The 23,295-nt window shown below is 38.8% G+C and overlaps 1 protein-coding gene across 2 annotated transcripts in view; it reads right to left on the bottom strand.

Moving 5' to 3' along the window:
• Positions 1-2,420: 2,420 nt before the first annotated feature.
• OSBPL6 (oxysterol binding protein like 6) overlaps positions 2,421-23,295 on the bottom strand; it is a 755,438-nt gene continuing 734,563 nt past the window's right edge. For both annotated transcript variants that reach the window (XM_078681507.1, XM_078681506.1), the window contains 2 exons: positions 22,962-23,084; positions 2,421-18,840 (listed from right to left, as the gene is read on the bottom strand). In XM_078681507.1, the coding sequence (XP_078537633.1) occupies positions 18,732-18,840; positions 22,962-23,084 (232 nt within the window). In that variant the 3' untranslated portion in view covers positions 2,421-18,731. The remainder of the gene's footprint in view (positions 18,841-22,961; positions 23,085-23,295) is intronic.

Below are 23,295 nucleotides of genomic sequence, written 5' to 3' on the forward strand. Positions count from 1 at the left end.
CCCAACACGCTCCATAAACTTCGAGAGAAGTGGCAAGTAGACCTTGGGCACATTGACGACGAAGACTGGCAGGCGGCACTGATGTCCTCCCGAGAGGCGGCCATCACCCTCCGCTACCAACTTATCCAACTCAAGATTTTACACAGATCTTACCTGACCGGACTAACACTAGCGCGAATAGGTTCAAGGACGAGCGCACTTTGCCTTCTGGGCTGCCAACAAGAAGCAACCTTTTAGCATATGATCTGGGACTGCCCGGGGGTGCGACCGATATGGGAAGGGGCCACGGGCCACATTCAGAATGCCCTGGGGAAAGAGCTTGCCCTTACGCCAAGATTGAGGCTCCTTAACAACTGGGACCAGACAGACTTAACAGAGGTTGAACAACAAATGACGACACTGGGATACACTTTAGTTAAAAGGGAAATTGCGAAGAGATGGGGATGGCGGATAGACCTTCGGTTAAACTGTGGACCAGAGAATATGACAAATGCATGATAGCAGGAAAAGGGGTGTTTAAAGCAAGAGGATGCCCCAAGAAATGGGACAAGAAGTGGGGTAAATGGAATGCTTACCGTGGGGACTTTTGTGTTTTCCCCTACGGTAGAAATGGAAATGCAGCGCAATAGAGAGCGACACCTGAGTGAACCATGATTGTAAATGTCATTACTACCTCACTGGATTTGCGGTACCATGTAAACTGCCATAATGTTGATTGGAATATTTATATGACATCTATTACTGTGAAATTAATAAAAACATCAAACAAAAAAGAAAAGAAACTGAAAACGTTTCTTTCAGAAAACGACTTCAGAACTGGTGTTCAAGCCCTCATACTCTCACATTTTGATGGTGGAAACACTTTTCTCCATGGCCTCCCAAATTTCATACTGGCACCCCATGAGAGCATCCTACATGCCACATTATGTGTTATCCAGGTCCTGAAGAAATATCACATCGCTCTCATCGTTATGAAACTCCATTGGCTCCCCTTTGCCAGACCACACCGTGTTCAAAACCACCTGATGGCTTTACAAAGCCATTACAACCAGCACCCCAATTAATCTGCCAGACAAGCTCATCATCAAAACACACAGGATGATGGACGGAATGTTGCACAATGGCAAAACATTCACCCCCAGTCACAGATCTAGGTTTAATCCATCGTTATTTTGCTCACCAAGCCACCCCAGTTCAGACATGGCCATATGCAAATCAGTCTTGACCCTGTGCCTCATGGGAACAGTCCAGACCAAACTGCCAAGCCATGTCTTCCCTGGACCGGAATCAAGCATCCTAGGACCGGTTTCTGGCTATCAGCCGTCTTCAGCCAGGATAGCTTCCCTCCAGTAGCGTAGTGAGGACGGGACCCACGTCTTGGCATACCCTTCCCACATAGGTTGAACAGCAAAACACACAAGATGATGGACGCAAAGTTGCACAATGGCAAAACATTCACCCCCAGTCACAGATCTGGGTTTAATCCACCGTTATTTTGCTCACCAAGCCACCCCAGTTCAGACATGGCCATATGCAAATCAGTCTTGACCCTGTGCCTCATGGGAACAGTCCATACCAAACTGCCAAGCCATGTCTTTCCTGGACCGGAATCAAGCATCCTAGGACCGGTTTCTGGCTATCAGCCGTCTTCAGCCAGGATAGCTTGACTCCAGTGGCGTAGTGAGCACGGGACCCACGTCTGGGCATACCCTTCCCACATAGGGTGAACATCAAAACACACAAGATGATGGACGGAATGTTACACAATGGCAAAACATTCACCCCCAGTCACAGATCTGGGTTTAATCCATAGTTATTTTGCTCACCAAGCCACCCCAGTTCAGACATGGCCATATGCAAAGACACGCTCATCATCTCTGGTTGTTCTAAGCAAACCCGCAGCTAGGACTCCATCAGACTGCAGACTATGAAGCATAAAAAAGAAAAAACAAGCAAGCAGACCTTTTCCATCTTTGCAGCCAGGATCTGTAACAACATCCCCATATACATCAGACCTGCCCCAACGATGCTCAAATTTAGAAAAGAGTTGAAGACCCACCTCTTTAAAGTACACTACAGAACAATTAATTTACCAGCCACAAACCAACTACCATTCCTATCACTCTTTGACGTTATGCTTGTTCTTCAGCTGTGCGCAACAAGTGTTGATCAATATTGTATGATGTCATCAGTGATCTCATTTAATGTCATGAGTGATGCAATATGCGAGGTCATAAGCAGTGTTAGTGGGGGCACAAGTTATATGTAGCTGAATAAACTATATCTGGTGAATTTCCTTTTTTTTTTTTTTTTGGTTTTAAACTTTAGGTTCTTTTCGTATTTCAACATAGAGGGCGCTTTTCAGACATTATTACATGTTAGGAGACTGTATGTTATGAGACAAAACAGGAGATCATATCTTTTAAACAGAATATGTATCGCTTTATTGGAACAAGCACTAGTAGCAGCAGTGATGAGGAGACAGTGTATGCATTTAACAATAATAAGACAATTGCACTTCATATTTTGCTTTAGAAAATGCACTTCAGTAAACTGTTTCCCAAATTCAGCTTGAATATGTTTATCTCCAATGAGAAAAAATACAAAAACGCATGTTTCAGTAAGGCATCAGCAACATTCATTGGCAGGCGAAACAAGTCATGTGTGCATGCAATATTAATTTACACCGCAACCAACAGAAAGAACCTTGATTTGTAAAAAGAAGAGTAATTACGTTGAACAACACGTTTAGGTAAAAAGACGTTGCTGATGATGGGCACCATTTTGTTTCAGTAATAGCCAAGCTTAAGGAAAGAGTTAATATCCAAGTTCATGTCTTGTTCATAGAAGCAGGAGGACATATCTTATTTGGTCAATGATTAAAACACAGTGTTTCCACTAAATAAGAGTATTACATCACCATTAACATTTCTCTTTATGTATCTGTGTCATTCATGTAAAGGATCCATGAGCAGATTAATTAGTTAATACGTTTTAACATTCATTGCTGTATTAAGCAGTCAAGGGCTAAGCTTCTCCAAACAAAAGAAATGGTGATGCTTTAAATTCGAAGTGGGAGAATTTTTATTTCGCTCTTAAAGGAAGGTGAAGTAAGTAGACTTCACAAATTACACATTCTATTAATTTTGCTGACTCAACTTCTGTTTGTAGTGAAGGAGGTTTAATGCAAAAAAAGGCGTTTGCAATACAAGGGAACTCTCCTTCAAAATCCTTCTTTCGAGAAAACTCTTCTGTTAAAAGTTAGATTTCTGCGGGCTTTTCTCCCACCAACTTACTTTTCACAGAAGCACACTACTTGTCTTACAAAATTACTATTACACTCCCTGCTTTAAATATAACATAAAGCAGTCAGCATTTTAACAGATGTAGAGCAATATGGCTGACTAGCACTATACTTTACTATATCTGTATATTAAGGTATGTATTTTGAATAAATATCGAGTATTGCTCTGGAAATGTATGTTTTTATACTTCACAATGTTAAGGAACTCTGTGAGTAGGGGAATTCCTCTGAAATTAAACTCCTCGAGGGGTACTCAATGGATTGGTTCCAAAATAAACTGAAGGTCAGAACAATACAAAATACATGGAAAGCAGGTGCAGGAGATATGGAGCTTTGTTACATTTACATACAAATCATCTATCAAAGCCTGATATTGCATTTGCCATTAAAACACTATCTATGTAACGTGCATGGATGTATCGGCACACAATCCATTGCGCAAACCCTGCATTTCAAAAGAGATGATAAACACTCAGGATATTTGGTTTACTTGATTCACCCTGCAGTTCTCTCTGCTCTATTGGTGGAGGGGCAATCTAGTATCATAAGATATGTGATAAAAAGTTCACCACGTTAAAAAAAGTATTTATTATGACATATAAGATCACATTACAAATATTGCCTTGATGTTACGCTTTCAAGCTTTAAATACTGTTGCTAATATTGCATTTACTCTTTTTCTTCTGGCAACCACCGACATGTTTATTATACTTTTAGAAACAGGTTTATCCTATTCAGGAGAACGTGGTGGGACATTATTGTCTTTGGCAGATTTTTATAGTGTGGGAGTCAACATTCTAATATCCTCTAGGATCTGCTCGGCATGCTAGTTTGTTAATATGGCAACCTATTTGAAAGTCACTATTCCCTGCTTCCTTGAATTATCAATCCACAAATATAATGTACACATACCCCATAACCTGCTGGATGAAACGTGATTGTAACCTTTATATCTGTTAGAGGGGTAGGTAAGACATTCTCACCCTTCCTAAATGTCTTCTTTTGCACCTGATCAACAAATGTCATTCGTGCCCGTTTACATAAATCGAATACACATTTACGTGTCAACCAATTCCAGAAGCTCCAGAAATTCAGTTAGTTAATAATGCACTTGCTTTGGTATCTCAGTATACAACTTGGTAATTGACTCCTAAAACATGTGAACTCTAACTTGTCTCTTCTTCAGGGGGAGCTGAGCAGATGCAGCCACCGAGGTGCCATGTCATGAGCCTCTCCCCTGCCTGATAGGCCATTGCATCTCACTTTCAACTGGCTGCTTGGAATCCCTGTGCGGCCAAGGTGAGGAAGTTACCACTTTCATATATTAGCATCAAACACAATTGAGATATTTGTGACAGGTGCAAGAGACCCTAGGCATTTTGGTCCTGCACAGAGCAGGAACAGCACCAGAGTAGCATGAATGGTGAGATGATCCGTGGGGTGGTGATCCTTAGAACAACCTGAAGAACTCCAACAGACCATGTTGTTCATCTTGTACTCAGCCCCAACAGCCCATTTATAATTTTTACTGCCGCACAGAGCTGGTGTCAAACACAAGATTAAAAGGAGGCAGCATGCTGGAGGTCAACATGTTTCAGGTTAACTAGGGATTAATTATCTTCTTCAGTATCTCAATACACTTAAATATAGCCCTCTCAGTTTGCAATGTTTTTTAAACTTGCACAATGAAGTAAGAGGGGGTTTCAGCAAATGGGTGCCAGTCTCTGAAGAGAAAGGTTTAACAGACAACCCCTCCCATATTTTCAAACTTAAAAAGGCACATCTATAGAGAGTAGTATTAAGAATCTCGTTATTTGTGAACTCTGCTTAGATTAGCTGACCAAGTCACTTACATGCATGTTTTACACCAATCAATGCAGAGCTAAAGTAAATTGTGGTTTTAACCCTCCACCTGTCAGGTAAAAAGGTTTTTCCTTACCCCCGTATTTGCAAATGATATCAGGAAAGCCGTGTGCATACCCAATTTATGATACATCGACCCTTATCTTTGCTGAGCAAGAGCTCTGCAAATTAGTATATTAGCCTTTCTGTAAATTAAAACCCAGTCAATGGATTTGGGAAACAACTCTGTTCCATGGTTGGAAGAAAGCTGCTTTTCAGGTGCACAAACATACCTCACACTGCCTGAACACAGCCGTGGTGTCTCTTACGCCTACCCACATCTGCGCCTGAAACCAGTTTCGGATGTTGGCCTTCTATTGACACTTGTTCGACTGGTGCATGAATGCGTTTCATTATGCCCCCTGAACCTGTCAGTTGCATCACTTATATGTTTTCTCTCTATGGCCATCAAGTGAAAATAAGGGCTATAGATCAGTGGTATGTGAATATCGTGTTAGTCATATGATACAGGGTAGAGAGGAGCAAACTGATGGAAGGGTGCTTGTCCAATAATTATTTTATACATATGTCCAACATACCCACGTCTATTTGGAGTATATAGCACTTTATCGACAGAATAACTATATGGTCACTGCTGTGCTATATAAACAAACAAAGCAAATCTTAAATTAGTGCGATGAGTGACTGGCCACAGCATGCCAATCAACACCATCAGTCCCGATATAAAACTGCAAAGTTGACAAAGTCGATTGATTGAACTCTGTTCACACCAGCATAGTGCAGTTGGGACAGGTGACCCTGACACCACAGGGTTAAACAGCCATGCTTTTCCTCAATGAACTGTCGAACCAGTTTGGTGGGTTATTTTCATTGCATGACAATACCAAGATTCTGTGATTGTGAGTTTTCCTTTTCTACTTGTGAAGACTGTATGCACAAGATTACTGGGGCATTCATGGCATATACTACATTTGGTGAGCTGAAGTTGGCATGTTTCTGATGAATCAAAGGAGTGGCTAGATCTAGATCTTATCTTTTTAATGCTGTCAGACACCTGCATACCTTGCAAACTCTGGAGGGGTAGCGTCCCAGGGCAGAGGGCCATACCCAAAATGTAGTTTAAATGCAGGTTGCACTGTCGTGTTTATGGGCCAATTGGTCCTTTCATTTTTTTCCCCCAGTCTGAAGGAAAACTTGGATTGCTGAATTGTGGTGGAGTCTACATAAATAATATGCCAGTTTTTTCAATTATCTTCTTTGGTTTGAAAGTGGTGTGTATTTTGCTACATGTTTAACAATGTTATCCTTCATTTTTTGCTTCTCAACTATGTTGTCCTTGTTAGTCAAAGCTCTTTTGTTTGCTTATGTTCTAACCCTTATTCGTTACCCTCATAATCAGAGTTAAATCTGAGTTAAAACCTTGAGTTGTTTCTTATACTGCTCCACAGTCATAGAGCAAATCTTCCTAATCCCGAGTTATTGCCCATTGGGGAAGCTCTTTCTCAATGATCTTAGATGGAAACTACCGTGGCACAATAGAGAGTTTCAGTCAGTTGTGTTTGTGTAGTCCTTCTGTTTTTATTATACCCTTCACTACCCTGATATAAAAGGTGTGAAAAGAAAGACCATCTCCCGGCTGCTACTCTGGCGTGTGAAACGATGTGGATCACAGATATTTTGCACATACCATGCCAGATGATCAAAATATAATTCATGTACTACAGCTTTTATAATTTTAATTTGTTGTTAATTGGAAGACAGGGTTGGTTGGTCTTCAAAATCAAACAAGTTCTTAGTGAATCCCATGTGCATGCAAGTAATGATAATGGGTACATCCTAGAATCCATCTGAGCACAGTAGAGTATTTGCATTTGCCTTGATTGTGGGCTGTTGGAGATCAAAACGGCTCATTGTTATAGACCACATCTGGAAAAGGGTTTTAAAAGTGACACAATCACCAATACTTTGGGCCTGCTGTTGAAAGAATGTCATTGTTGGGAATCTTTGGAATGGTACAAAAAATATGCGTTCAAGGGTTGTCTTGCTATTATACTATTATTCTTACATGCCTGATCCGCCATAGCTCTTATCTCACACTCGACAGGCTCAGTGAAGTACGTTGGAAGGTTGTATAGTTCTGAGCGTATTTAAGGAGATGGGTTGTACTTCCTGTGCACAACTCAGTTTTCAAAATGACAACTGCATCTCCCATATTGGCTGGTTTGAGCACTAATTCCTTATTACTTTCAAAGGATTGAATGGCATGTTGTGCAGAATTCGAAAAGTTCCTAATAGGTGTAAGCCCCCCAAATCTTTTAGAACCACTTTCTCAAAAGTGTAAAATTCATGTGGGGGGGTCACATGAGAAGTTGTTAGGAACGTGGCGGGTTTTCTGAGCCTTGTGATGTCCAGATTTCCTTCAAATGCACTAGATAAAAACAACTGCTTTAAATTTAGGGGCTTATTTATGAGCCCTTGCAACACTTTTTCACTGCTGATGCCTCACTTTTTGTGACGCACAGGTGTCATAAAAAATGCACCATGTTGCGCCCTATTTACAAAGTAACACATCTAGGCAGATGCGTCACTAAATAAAGCCCTGTGTCAGGTATAATGTATGCAAGGTGGGCATTCCCCCACATCAAAGCCTCGTAGAAGTGGCGCATTGAAATCTATAAGATTTCAGGGTGCCACTTTTAGGACGCCATTGCATGGAAACCTTATGCCTGCCTCAAGGCTGGCGTAAGGGTGATGCAGGCTCTTTCACATAGGATTGCCCCCATGTGAAAGGATACATTGCTGGATTTGCATCTGTTTTCAGACACACCCCAGCAATGTGCCACTTTTCCACATACAGATACGTCAGTAATACTGCAGTATCTGTAACTCTTTGCGACAAGATAGGCTGTACTTTAAATACGCTGCATCTATGGTGTCGCAAGGAGGGCACACTGAGAAGTGTTGCATCGCTACTTTGTAGCAGCAATGTGAGACTTCTCATAAATGAGGCCCTTATTCTTTCCGAGCAACTGAGTCAGCTATCCTTTCTTGGTTGGGGTGGGGGCGGGATTGTCAGTCCACACTGCATATTTCTTATCAATCTTTGAAATCTTTAAGACCTTTGAAGACACACATAGGCGTATGGACAGCAGACCAATAAGCTTCACTGTTTATAGAGTTACCCAAAGAACTATAATTTTCTGTTGGATCATTACCATGGTTCCTCAGAATTCACTGATTTTTATTTTACATGTACACTTATGTCATTGGCCTCACTGACTCAATTATCAAACATATGTGTGAATCTATGTTTCTAACTTTACACATTTTTAGAGGAGGTTTACACGTTTCTGTGATTCTCAAAGCATTCCAAAGTCCTCCTGGAAACTGCAACAATTGTAGCTTTCCAGGAAAATCTGTAAATGTACATGGTGTACATTCGAGCATATGTAAATAATTAGCAAACATGAATTGCAAGTGCTAACTTTTTTCCCTGGAAGGGAAATATTTATAGACGTTCTCCTTCCCTTGAAAGAAGTGAATCCTAGATTTTATCTAAGGGGACATTTTCCTTGTAAATGTTCGAGAATACCCACAAAATCACAAGTTCAATATTTTTCAAGGCATCACCATTTATCCTGGAATGCAGGCTCATTCTTCCCAGACGTAGATGTTCTTCCATGTAGCATTACTACAGCCTTAATACCACATGTGATTAAATAAAAAATACTGTGCAAAATCATGTTTAGTAAATTTTCACTCACTATAGCGCCAGGATACCTCATTGAGGTCGCTATTTTTTGCTATAACAAGTCATTTGTCATCCAATCATTGATAAGCCATGCCATATGCTCATATAAGTCGAATTTCGATGCACCAATGGTGTTGTGAGTCAGGCCCATAAACATTAAGCTCATAATCATGTGTCATCAGATACAGATTGGCAGATTGTACAAAATTAACTTTGACCAGATACTGCAATACAACACCAAACCCTAGGATGAAAAGTATTCATAGTAACTTTATGGGCTGAACTTTTTTTTTGCTTTAGTTTAATTTGGAGTAGTCTATTTAGTTTGCAAGAGAAGCTGTTGAATCAAGAACAAAGACATTAGCAACTGGACTGTAAATACGATATGATAAGATTATGAAATTACGGTTGTACCAAAGTATGGCACCTTTAGTTTTGCTATGTTTGTATATAAGTAACAACTTTTTCTCACAAATACATGATACTTTTACTAGTTAGATATATAACATTGTTTTGCCTGTCAATGTCATTCTAAGTATCATAAAACTCAGTAGTATCAAAGCAGGTGAGGTAATGGGAAAACCTAAATGGTTGCTGTCAATATCTTGCAAATTACCTTTCTGTTAAACTAGAAACTAAACTTATAATGGTGTAATGCATAGATTCTAGGACGAAAAAAAGAGAATATTCCAAACTAAATTGCATCTTCAATCGCGTTGAATGAGTGGCTGGTTGTTTCAGTAGTTCATACTTATAACACAAAATGTACAATCATATGCTTCAAATCATAGTACTCCTCTTCAGCTCATGTATGGACATTTTACTACCAAGTGTCTATATAAATTTGCGAGCTCTCATTCACACATACCAAACAAGTTATGTGGACCTTTTGTTTATAAAGTCCTATTAATCCATAGCAGTGTGTGCACATTGCAGTGTGTGAGAAGGCTGCACTAGCTAGAAGTCCCAATATTCACATAGGGGACCTGTATGTTGTGGAAGAGATGGACACTGTGAGCAAAGGTAGTGCATGCCTACCCTCCTTAAATACCCATGTATCAGGCAGACACCTGACTATTCGTTATGCATTTGCTCTGATCACCAATAAAGGGTGCAGGAACATGGATCTTTTTACATTAGCAAGACCCTTTGCACCTACCTATGGGATGATGTATGTGCATTGGAGAATTGGAGAAGGACTTGCCTTAAAGGACCTATCCTATGTGATCCTCGAACAATTTAACGTTCTCAGTCTTGCTGTTCTAGATACGCTACCAAAGGTCACTCTATCTCGGTGACTGCTAGTGAAATACTATTTAATATCTGTGGGTGTTTGGGAATTGCAGGAGCACAGTTGCAACTCGCATCAAGACTGTGAACACCATCTCACACATACCCTAACAGTTTCATTCACTAGAGTGTGCTTATAAGCGAATTAAGAATAGTTTGGAAGACTTTTGAAACTAGTGCTGTACATGGAAACATTGAACATTCAAAAACTGGGTTTAGGATCAGACAAACACATCTGTATTTCCTCATATAAATAATGGCTACACTTAAATGGGGTGTTCATTTGGAAAACCACCCTAAGCATCTTAATTCTCTAATTGTATGAACTTTCTTTATGAACTTTCTTGATGTGAGTTTTACACTATTTCCGCATTGCATATGTAACACCATAATCTATTGCTATTACATTAAATGCCAGACTTAGTGTGACAATATATCTTGCCAATGTAACAAAGGACATTCGTTAAAATCCATGTCATGTGAATGGATATTAAACATGAAGAATGGGGAAATTCGCTGACAGCCTATTGTCTATATTCATCGTTTAATCTTGCCCACTTAACATGCTATTCTTTAAAGATGTGGCCAAGTCAGGAAATTGCTGTCAAAATTCATACCACACAAGGCAAACAAAAAACGAATAAATGTGTGAATATTGCTACATGTTAAACTTAATGAAAATACACTTTCAGGGAGTTTTTAGAATATCAAACTGCCTCAGAATTAAAACTATCAATTGCACAAGATTGACATAGTATGTGGGTATACACATAATTTTAATGACCAGTCATGAATTCACAAAGGGTGAATTTTAAGCAGATAAGATGCTTTTTGATGTTATGGGCACCAAGATGCATAATTTATTGTTCCTGGAGTCTAAAACTAGGAGCAGCAAAATCGGTTAGCACATTCCGTGGTCGTAACCAGGGATTGGGCGCTTGCATAAATTAAAAAATAAAATTCATTCAGACATTCTGTATTCTTAAAACTTATACTGTACTACCAACACTGTTCAAAATATCAATTAATTGAAAGTAGTGCTGTTTCCGTAAGTCACATATCCATTACCAAGTCCCATGACATTTACAAATAAGTTACACATTTTAAACTAAAGGCTTCCTTGTGCAAACGTATTTCCTACATTCGTAGTTCCTACATTCATTAAGTACCCCATTGAGAAGTTGGTATGCTTTTCATTTCAGGGAATTGGGACTAGCTTGTAGCAACCAATGCAACACTTTTTTTTCCAGATGTGGGTTTTGATAGCAGCTGTCAAACAGACCACTTGCTTTCAATATGCATAAAGTGAACTTGGGTAACCCCTTCAACCATCGACTTTCTTAGATCATCTTCTTTCAGACACTGGCTAGAGACTTTGTCACTCATGTCTTGGCTCAGTTCAGTGAATTATTCATCTCTCACCAAATGCTACTGGCTGTTTGGGTGTGTCTTGTGCCGCCACCATTGAACTGTATGAGGGGCTTCACTGCAATTGTAGTCCTTATTACTTGAAATAGAATTAAACAGGACTATATCAAAAGCAAGGGATCCTTCAATACAGTCACCATTTGTTTCTTTTGTGACTTCACTGTGCTTGTGCTGCCCGAGTTAGAACATAAAATCCAGAACTACTGGGTTTGCCAACGCTTGTTTTCCAGGAGCTAATGGAAGAGAAACACATTTCTCATGCTCTACATGCATGACTGAAGTATTCTTTACGCACGGGGGCGTGGAGCATATATCTAAGCATTGTAGAACATTTTAGAGGTATAATGGTTTGAGTTAGCACAATGTTTTAATGACAACTAAGGCTTTTTATTGATCTTCCTTGTGTCATAATGGCTTGCCATCCTGTGGTGTTGAATAATTATTATCTCACGCATTTGTATGTAAAATATTCCCCTGCAAAACTGTAGTAGGCAAAACCAAAGCCCTATAAAGGTTGCAACTAAAATACCCTAATTTACATGTATTTCATACGTAATTTACTAATTGTAATTGCATTTATATAGACCTTACTACCCCGACAAGGCATTGAAGTGCTTTTCGGCGAGTAGCATGCTACTCCGGAACCCAAAAAGAATTAGTGGTGAATTAGTATAGGGAGATATGAAATTAATTTGAACGGTTGACATTGAGTTTGTTATTTGGATTGAAAAAGGATAGTGGAGGGATAGGAGAAGGAAGGGGTTGCATATATACAGCGCTTGCTACACCAGATGAGGTGTCAAAGTGCTTTACGGCGGGTAGCATGCTACTCCAGAAACCAAACAGGATTAGTGGGGAATTAGTATAGGGAAATATGAAATTCATTTGAGCGGTGAACATGTGAGTCTGTTAGTTGGATTGAAAAGGATAGGAGGGATAGAGGAGGAAATGGTCTAGAATAGGCATCTCCACCAAGTAGCTCGTGAGCTACAGGTTGCTCTCCACCTACTTCTCAGTAGCTCTCTTGTGTGCAGCTTAGCCTTCTAAATGTAAACATTTTGCTTGATTAAATTAACATACATATAGTAATACTAATCGAAATAAATTGAATTTCTTGGTATCTATGTTTTATGTGGTCCCAAAGTCCCTAGTCCATGCATCTGTGTTGTTACGGTCACAGGTTATATGACAGCAACTCTCATCTTTCCCACATGCCATACTCCATGCACGGACGGATGGTTTTAGGAGTAACTTTTTTGTTCTCCTTCTAGCTCCTCTTAACCTTATTTCTTCTTTGTCTGCCACTAAAATGCACTCTAGTTCATGTGTAAAGAATCTACCATTTGACAATGTAAGCCTATAACCAACTTGAAAAATTCCCTATAGCTCCTGTTACTTCTCAAGGTGCGTGTCTGCCTTTCTGAACATATTTGTCTAATGTCAGTGTTTTATTTTTAGCTCACTTCCATCACACAGCAATAGAGCTGGGATTGCTCTGTGCTACGCCAGGAGAAAGCAAACTCAACATATGTAATTCCTAATTATTATGTAAGGAATGTGTTAACATCTCTTGCTGCCTACAACTAATATGCGTGCATGACCTTTGTTTGAAAATAAAAAAAGGTAAAAGTATTAATTCAATATTAATATTACGGTTGTTTCTTAATACAGATTGTTTACTTTTCTACTTCTGAGTCACGATTTTTGTGGAGCACTCATTGTTCTGTTCATTTTCACTACTAACTTTTACAGAATGTAAATAGTCATTTGAAAGTTCGGGCTCCAGACAATATTCCTTAACCCTTTAGTTGCACGAGGGAAATCCCCGTAATTTGTAGCTTTTAGACCCGTTCCTTTTGTTTCAATTTTACCACCTAGAAAAATTGTGCCACAATCCTATAGTAAACGTATGGAATGCGTTACACTGAATACCTGTGAGTATTCAATCGACAACTGGTGCAGCGCAGTGAATGTGTTTGTGTACTATAAGGTTATTAAAGCTGCGGTTAGATGTTGAAATAGCTAAGTTGATTCTGGTAGTAATATAAAATCCCACAATTAAAGGCAGTTGCAAACACAGATTATCTTTCATTTTCTACGTTAAAATCTTTGTAACGAATCTGCAAAATGTGCATTCCCGGAATATCAAAGAAGATGTATAACAATGTTTCCTAGTCCACATAATTAAGCTAGCAGTGAAGCAATGACTAGAAAAGTAAACAGAAATTGGATTCTAGGTACTCCCGCATGACTGTTACATCAAGATGGTGGTGCATCGAGATGGTAGCTGGGGACAATGGTTTACACCCAACACCATGATAATCAGAACCTGCTAAGTCCAGATATAGAAATGAGTACAACAGTTGTACAACAGTTGTAAGTTATATAGGCATGATGAAGTGCAAGGACATATGAAACTCATGTTACCCAAACACTTTTATACTCAGAGGGTGTCAGGCCCATGCAGTAAATCAGACAGAGGCCATTTGAGTGGCTCAATATTGCTCAAAATACGCTGAACATGTCCCATTTATATCATTAAAACCCCTTTCATGAGAGGCGATCAAGCATATAAGCTGAAGGATTTTTTTTTTCTGGCAACGTATATGAGAATAAATTATGTAAAAAAGATCACAAAGTTGAAGCCATATAAAATGTAAATTAATGTTGTGACTTAACACCTCAGACTCCAAAAAAAGACAATGAAATCTTAAAATGTATCATGCACAGAAGAACCTCATCAAATCAAATACCAAAGAAGAAAGCACGGCTTACTGCCATGATTCAACACACAAAGATCAAAAGCTCCCTCAAAAAACCTAGACAAAACGGACTCCAACTCCCATCTGTGAAGCACTCTTCCATAGAATACTACGAGAAGGATGGAAGCAGTGGCGTTTGAAGCTTGAAAGAAGCACGTCCGATACTGAGAGGAGCTGCGTGAGTTTGCTAGAGGCGCAATAGAAGGACACAACTTCAAACGTGTGAAAAGCCAATGAGCAAAAGCACGGGCAGATTCATGAAGTGCAGACCACCTGCACATAACCAGATTAACCACGAAAGAGCTTTCCCTTCCCATCAGGAGCCAAGGGTGGGAAACCCTTGAGAAGCCAGGCAAAAGACAGTGAGGACCCACAACATGTGTATGATCAGATACAGGTAGAGAAAGACATGCGGACTGCATAGGATAGTGATACCAGAGAGAGTTCAGCTGTGTACCCAGAGTGCAGTGCTGTAGAAAATCTGAAATAGGTGTGGGGCAAATGTGGGTAATATCAGCTAGGATACTTGTGAGAATGTGCCCAATATGGCATTTGGGTGAAAATATAAGATTAATAGAACACAGAAGGCAGAGATGAAAGCAAGAGGAAGGCTGAACTTCCTTTCACAAGAGGTGGCACCAAAATAAATGTAGAGAGAGTAAGGCACCCATCACACAGTCTTCACTGGAAAGGGAGTAACCTCTATCCCTAACACATATAATAAAAACCATCAAAATAAATGCGCAAAACACAAGCACCCTCAACATAAAATACAGAAATTGATTTGCAAGATCGAAAAGGATGCATCCGAGGAAGTCGAGAAAAAAGTAAATGCTATTCTAAGTCATGAGCACCTTTTTAACTGCTTAAAATGATGCACATTATAGGAAAATGTGTTCTTCACTGGTGGTTTATATTTATCTCCAGTTGTATTTACCAACAGTGGTATTTAAGTTGTCTTAGTACAATAGCTCTGAGGTCAACAATCTGGAATATTATTCTCGGCATTTGAATGCTGCTGCTGAAATCAGTTCCTCTAAAATAAGGTTCAGACACAATGGTAGCATTAATTTTCCATTGTTATGTGGTCATAGTAATAACGGACAGCCTTACCAGTTGCATAACTAAGAGCATTGTTCAGCTTTTCACTTGCCTTGTGGGAGCAAATCAAATAATGGCACCAGTAATTGTTAGAAAACCCTTATTATGGTTTCATATTAGTATAAGAAAAAACATTCCAAACAAAATTTGTAATCCATCAAGTTTGTTGGGCACAGTTTGTTAAAACGTGCATATTTAGATTTAAAAAGCAAAATTATGTTTTTTACTGTATATTCTGTGTTTGGTATTTAAACTGAGAGGCCAAATGGGATTATCTGGCTACTGTTCAAATTTGGGGTCTTTCACTACGAATTGTGGTGTAGTACTGGATTGTAATCCTCATTGGATACTGTTTATTCTAGCTGCATTGCATTCCAGAAAGGGGACCCTTTTCATTGAGATTACATAAGAGGCTAGGATCCCCACATCAGACGCACATGTGCTTGAACTGAAGTCAGTTTTTTATTTATTACATGATCTTGATTTTCTGTAAACTGGGTTCAATGTTTCTGCTTGCTTGGCCAAGCATGGATTCACATCTTTCCTATGACAAATGTGTGTTTGATGTGTCGAACATCACACTGCTGTGGAGCTCAGGTTCATCCTGGTAGAGTGGCCAATAGAAAGTTGCCATTATGGGTGGATTTTGTGGAAGGTACAATTTAGTTGTTTATGAACTACAGAAGAGGTAATTTAGTCCTGTGAGTGTAAGGTGTTTCGAATGCCTAATTAGTCAAGTCAATGTACTATTTATACCGGATCATGTACTGCATGCAACCAACTCATACTGTCACACAAACCTTTCCACATTCTCAAGGAATTCATTATTAATATACAATCCTTGGCAATACCAAAACACTTGGCTTTGTCACTATTATTTCACGTATCCTAAATTGTGAGCTTTACTCCAACATGTAGGGTCAAATACAGAATTTACATATCCATGATAATCTATGGCTGGTAGTTTGAGTCTCATTAGCTTGCAAACAGACAGCTGAAGCGATCCGTAGCCACACACTAAAAAGAGTTTAGAAAGGCCAATCAGATACAGCATCTTATACACTAATTGAACATTTGTGTTGGATAATTCGTATGAAAAAGTACAATTTACCAATGTCAGTCACCTTTATCTGATCTTGAATTTCTTTCCTGTAATTCTGCAGTGAATAGAACTGAAAGGTCCAACAATATTGTTCATTATTTGATGGTATTTTATGCTGAAATCCGTTGAAGTAAAGACAGCACATGTCAACCTCCAAAATGTGTAACTTTTTTGTGAGCATCTCTTGCCCGCTCTGACCAGAGCTAGAAACTAAGTGGGGTCATCGGTTTGGCATTAAGTATGGACATGGGCACCCTAAACAGGACTGGCAACCTTTATCAACATCCAATATATATCAAATTAGGCATTTATATTTAGTTACAACTTTATATTTCTACCCTTGCAATTTTCTATTCAAGAAATTTTCTGAATTGGTAGTGAGTAAGCTATCATCATTCAGAAATTAATTAGTCAAACAGAACATGGTGCAACAGTGTAGTAGAATAAACCTGTTTTGTAGCCAAGGCCCCAATCCATATTTTCAACATCATAACAAAATTCCTATTTCTGATTCTATTTTCAGCCTCACCTTTCAAGAATTAGGGAAACAGTGGTCTTTCCAATGCAGACCTTTTACTTCTAAGAACAAGGCAGATGTCTAAATGAAATTTTCGATTTATATGATTCAATTACTATAGTATCTGTGGTAATCAAGTCAAATATACATTTGTGCAAAGTTCAGGTATACATTATTGCACTTGACTTTATCAAACCCATTAGCTTACCTATGCAAGTCTAAAAACGCTGCTTGTGTAAACTGCATTGAGTCAGGACGGCACTATTCATCAAAAACATACATATGATGATTTCTGTGCAATTAATATATATATATATATTTTAGTTACCATCGAATAATGTTCATATCCAAACATTTTAAACTTTCACATTTATGAAATGAAATATCTGGCAAATCAGTAGGAGAGCATTCACGATCACTGGTCATAGTCAGACCAAATTGTATCTTATAATAAGGTAATGGGGCAAAGTATTGAGTTAAAATACTATGGGCTGACCAGATGAAGAGATAAAAAAAAAATACATTTAGGAAACAATTAAAGGTAACGGCAGGTGTCTACCTTTGAAAGGTAATGGTAACCTGTAAGATTACATTTAGCAAAACAACATTATAGTGTCAGCAATACATGGAAAAAAAGTATATGTATGACTTGACAATTATTTATTGGCACCTAAAAACTGTTGGGATGCTTTATTTAAATTGATGTATTGTGGTTTTTAATAATAAACCTGCTTTCATGGACTCAAAGTTACTTACTCAGCGTTTTTGATATTTTGGAGTGAATGGTTTTATATCGCAGATCCATCTAGGACTTCTGCTCATCAGTTCTAAGTGCCTTTAAACCCCATTGCATGGGTGGAGCATGGGTGGAGCATAAGAACCCTTTATCATAAAACTAAACAAAGATAAACAAATGAAAAGAAGAACTATTTGGTAAGAAGTGCAAATTTGAGAATGTAAAACTACATAAACATAGATTACACAGCCAACGTCCCTGATATGTCCCCCTTTCCAAAGCATCTTCACTTCCAGTGGCTTATCCACATATTTTCTCAAAACTTAAGTTAGTTAAAAATAGCTTCCTGCACTTAGTTTTGGATGCATATAATTTAAATTGATTTACTACATAGCTTCGCATGTTAAGGCATGAACAGTGGCACAGGAGCAGGATTTGCAGGAAGGAATCATTTGTGATATTCTAAGTTAAATAACGTCACACCGGAAGTGAATCTTGGGGTCGGAGCTCAGTCGCACTGATTTGATGCCTCTTGTGAGATTCAGAAACTTTGTTCTTTTCTGTTCACTTGCTTAATCTTCTGGTTGCCGCTCTTCTAGATGACTTAAAAAACTCAAACATTATCCTTGTTCTGCTTCCTCAACACTGGGCATATTGCCAGGAGAAGGACATTAGCGATGAAATGTCTCTCGAACGAAAAGTTGATCTGGGCCACAGTGAAATGCAAGTTCAGAGCTCATTACAAAGATGAATATAAAAGCGAATGGCAAGTCTTCTGTTGACTTCAAAATCGCATATATAACTATATGAAATATAATTGTGCATAGTTAGTTATCTGTTCAGGAACTGATATGTTTTCTTAATGTGCATTCTCAGTTTACCAGAGTACAGGCATTTCAAGTTTACTAAAGCCAGGGTCCCTTCTTAATTCCCAGTAGGTATCATTGGAAACCCAGGATTCCGTTTGCTGGGCATCAATGACTTTCCTGCAACAAAAATACAAACAAGAACAGAAGTCAAAACAAACAAGGCATAATAAAAAAAGTATATATATATATTTATAAATATATATTTATAAATATATATATATAAATATATATATATATATATATATATATATATATATATATATATATATATATATATATATATTTTTTATTTTTTTTATTTGTGGCTCCACTAGTGACATTATCAACTTAAATATTTCTTTCTAATGGGTATACAAGTTTCAGTACTGGAAGAAATTCCCTCCTTAATCCCTGAAGATTAGCATTCACTATTGAGACTCAAATCTATGAGCCTTGTCACTGAGATACAATAAATGTGAAAAATATTCATGTGTTCACTGCCTAACAATATTCCATGGCTTCCTACTAAGTAATCTCAGTGCCACCGGCCATAATGTTTTTTCATCTCAAACATAAAAATGTATAGACTGGTAAGACATGAAAAATGTCTTCAAGCACATAGTATTTCGTGTACAATGACTACCACTAGTAAAGTTTTAAAGGAGGCCTGTATGTAGTCACCGCAACAATGGAGTTTGACTGCATGCATTTTATTCATTTTATGATATGGATCCCCACAGGTTTGACGGATTTTGCACTTTCGAACAGAATTCTAATGAAACCATACCATTTAGGGAAAGTGTTTTCTCCCTGCACTCCCCGTCTTCAAGCTTGTCCAGATTCAGATGGCCATTGACTATTTTCTCCTAACATAACTACAGGGGAGGGCTGGACTGTATGGGTTTAATCATTTAAATCATCTTCAAACGTTGTCAGCTGTGTGCAAATACCAACAATATCTTACTGAAATGAAATAGTTAATTGCATGTAAAATATGTTCCCATTGACCAGTGGGCATCTCCTGCTTCTTTGCTTCCAGTTGGCACCTAGTTTGACTTTTTTCTCTTGGCCATTCTCTACTGTGGTCTTTGCTGCTGTGTTCTGTGCTACATTGTTTGTTCTGACAACGGACTGTGAGCTTAACGCCTAAATACAATCAGTAGGCAGATAGTCTGAATTTAGATATACTATTACCTCTCTTACTACAGAGTTAAACAATAGAGCTATTACTGTGCCCAGTGTGTACACCTTACAATTATCCCACGTGAACGAGCCACAGTTCCTTAACTGGGAGGACATGAGGGCAACTAATAGTCTCCCTTTTTCTTTTTTTTTTTTTAGTTTAAATAATTTTTATCAGTTTCATTAAACAGACCTTAGTGCAATAGTGACAGGCATATGATACATATCATAAATGATGTGCACTACATATACAACAATTTGCATTAAAAAGGTACACAGACAATTATAATAAATAGATTAAAATATAAGTTAAAAGGAGAAATTCCAAGATTACAAATTAAAAGTGATATAAATATATCTCATATGACATGCATCCACAAGCATTCAAGCATATTCTAATTACTGTTTATTTCATAGATATCTTATGTCTACTAAAACTAGTCAAACAAAATGATAACATCAACCTCTCCCCCACAGTTAACCGGAATCAAGAAAAACAGTCATAAATAAAGTGTCAATATATTCCACATGCACATGTATACCACAGTAGTACCCATTATCACCTAAGTTATCAGTATTAAACTAGATTTCTATTCTCTTACCCGCAAGGACTCAGGAAGCTATTCGATGATTCAGTGTCTGCCTACGGGGCCAGAAAACTATCCACCAGGTGTTCCCACGCTTTAACCCTTTCAATTTTACCTCGTCCTCTTTTTATCTCACAAAACAACAGAGCACTCTCCAAACTTGCCCATTTAACCATATCTTTACGTCATCTAGTAATCTGAGGACCATGCATTGATTTCCAGTTCATAGTCAATTCTTGTTTTTCAAACACAAACCTAAGTCAGTAAATCTAGTAGTAGTTTTATTTATTTTAGGATGAGGGTATCCCCCTATCAGGAGACCAAGGGTGTACAAGGGATATGCCGCAAGGTTATGCCAGTAATATATTCTATTACTTCCTCCCAGAACCCCGCTAATGAAACGCAGGACCATACCATGTGGAACATTTCTGCCCCCAACTCCCAACATTAGGGCATTTTTCAGCAGCAGTCGCATAGAATGTTTTAATCCTGCGCCAGGTGTAAGATAAGCTCTATACAGGATATATCATTTAATTCATTTGAACCTAGCATTTGTAGAAACAGCTAATTAATTTTTAGCTCTAAATCTCTGTCCCATTTTATTTTCAATTCAGCAAGAGGAGAAAGAATATTTGCATGAATCGCACAATATAGATACAAACCGCTCTTACACACCCTGTTGTTGTACAGAGCGGTTGACATACCTGATGTGTGGCAGGTTCAGCATTCTCATTTCTCCAAAAATTCCTTATTGCTGCAACCAATGCCCTGTGTGCTAAAACTTGCCCTCTGGGAATATTAAATTCTTCAGCCAAGTCTTTAAACCTCAGCAATACTCCATCCCGATATAGGTTTCCAACACGGTTAATAACCCCAAGGGTAGTCCATCTTTCAATCCCTGCTAATGCTCCTACCTGGGCCACTATCGTCATCCATTTTAATGGCATATCAGGCGAATAGGGGACCTGGACTCGGGTTTGCTGTAGGCAAAGTCACTAGCACTGCTGTATCACTAGCAGCTCTTGAGAAATTGCAGGTAGTCTCCGCCGAGGAAGCAAGAAGACTTTCAAGAAGTCCTCCAAATCAGGCAGTGAGCCAATAACACACCCCTCAGGGTTCATTTGACAGTAAACTCATCTATTTAACAATTGTAGTTGAGCCGCCAGATAATAAGATTCAAGATCAGGAGCAGACCAAACCACCCTCCGTTACAGGGTGCTGTAGTTTTGTTAGTGCTACTCTACACCAAGGGGTTCCCCCAAAACAATTGGCAGAAGTAGCGATTCCAATTCCCTAAATATTTGGCGTGGCACCACCAATGGCAGTGTGTTGAATAAATAGAGCAATATTGGTAGCGCTCTCATCTTACCTACCACTATTCTGCCAGCCACAGACAATGGTAAGCTAGTCCAAAATTTAAAACTAGTTCTAAGCGTTCTACCAGCGGCGAATTCTCTTTTTTTCTTGTTGGCTCGATCCATGTCTCTTTGTTTTTCCTGCCTTCAAATTGTTTGTCTTATATTTTCCATTGCTTGTTTTGATTATTTTGTTGTTGACATTTTATTCTCTTATTGAGCGGTTTTTTAAAGCCTTTTTTTTGTTCCCACTGTTGAGAGTATCACCCTTATTATCACTCAAAATGTTTGCCTTATGCCCACGTGGCCTTCTTTTCCATGGAGCATACAGCTAAAGGGAATCATGGTGCCTCTTACCTCAGCCATCTATCCTGAGGTGGTTTGACAATGTACAGATATTTACTCTGCTGCTCACATTGTTTTATTTTTTTGTTTAAATGTTTTTTATTGAAGGTTCATATCGCAGTACAACCAGTATTTTGACATGTGTATACATTTTGCAATAAATGGTGGAGTACGGAGAAAAACAAAACAGTAATGCATGGTTGGTGGCTTATTATTGAACAATAGCAACATATCATGTCGGTCATTAAAGTCAACAAATCGAGCATATTTCCCGTGTGTACCTGTAACTATCACTTTGGGGGGAACAATTCCTTGTCCCTTTGTCCGTGTATCGTTATGTATGGTACGAACCACATGTCGGTGTTGCATGGAGTGTCCGGCGACCCTATGTCATACCCAGGTTTGCCTGTAGTGACTCTGCCTAAGCAGCTGGTGTGTGCCTGTTCATGAATTGAGTATCGGAATCGGAACTTCCGAATATTGAGGGGGAGCAACTAACTGTTGAGGGGGAAATTAACTGGGGGGGGGGCGATGCTGCGGATATCTCATTGGTGGGAGAGAGGGCGGGTGGTGTGGACAGAGGCTGGTGTGGAACGGGTGGCCACAGTCGACAGAGGTATTCGTGACTCTTGTGGGAGGGGTGTTGCTCACATTGTTTTATATGGTGATGCTGGCATATTTTTGTCCTGCTTCTGCTACATCACACATTCTCCTTTATGACTGGCATCAATTGAAAGAAGCAATAATTTAAAGAATCTTTGTTTAAATTTGCCACGACCATTGCACTCACTTGAAGTATTTTGGTTGATATTCCTCACAGTTCTCCTCCATGTACTTCCTTCGATTTCTTTGGAGCTCTTCTATTCTTTGTTTTTCTGAGGATGCAGCTTCAATGTTACCTTCTTCCAAATATCTAAATATACGGAAAATTATAATTTACGATTGGCATTTGTCATTGATAAATTGGAAAATCAAGCTATGTTTAAAGTGATTCACCATTTTATTTCTAAAAAAACTCATCCAAATTAGAACTGCTGTAAAAGTAACCTACCTGGAAACTCTCATGTTTGAAGACACTAAACACTTCCGGACTTCAATATTCCATGGATGCCAGGACTCACCCT

The sequence above is a fragment of the Lissotriton helveticus genome, chromosome 3_1 (assembly GCF_964261635.1).
Source record: "Lissotriton helveticus chromosome 3_1, aLisHel1.1, whole genome shotgun sequence".
Lineage (NCBI taxonomy): Eukaryota > Metazoa > Chordata > Amphibia > Caudata > Salamandridae > Lissotriton > Lissotriton helveticus.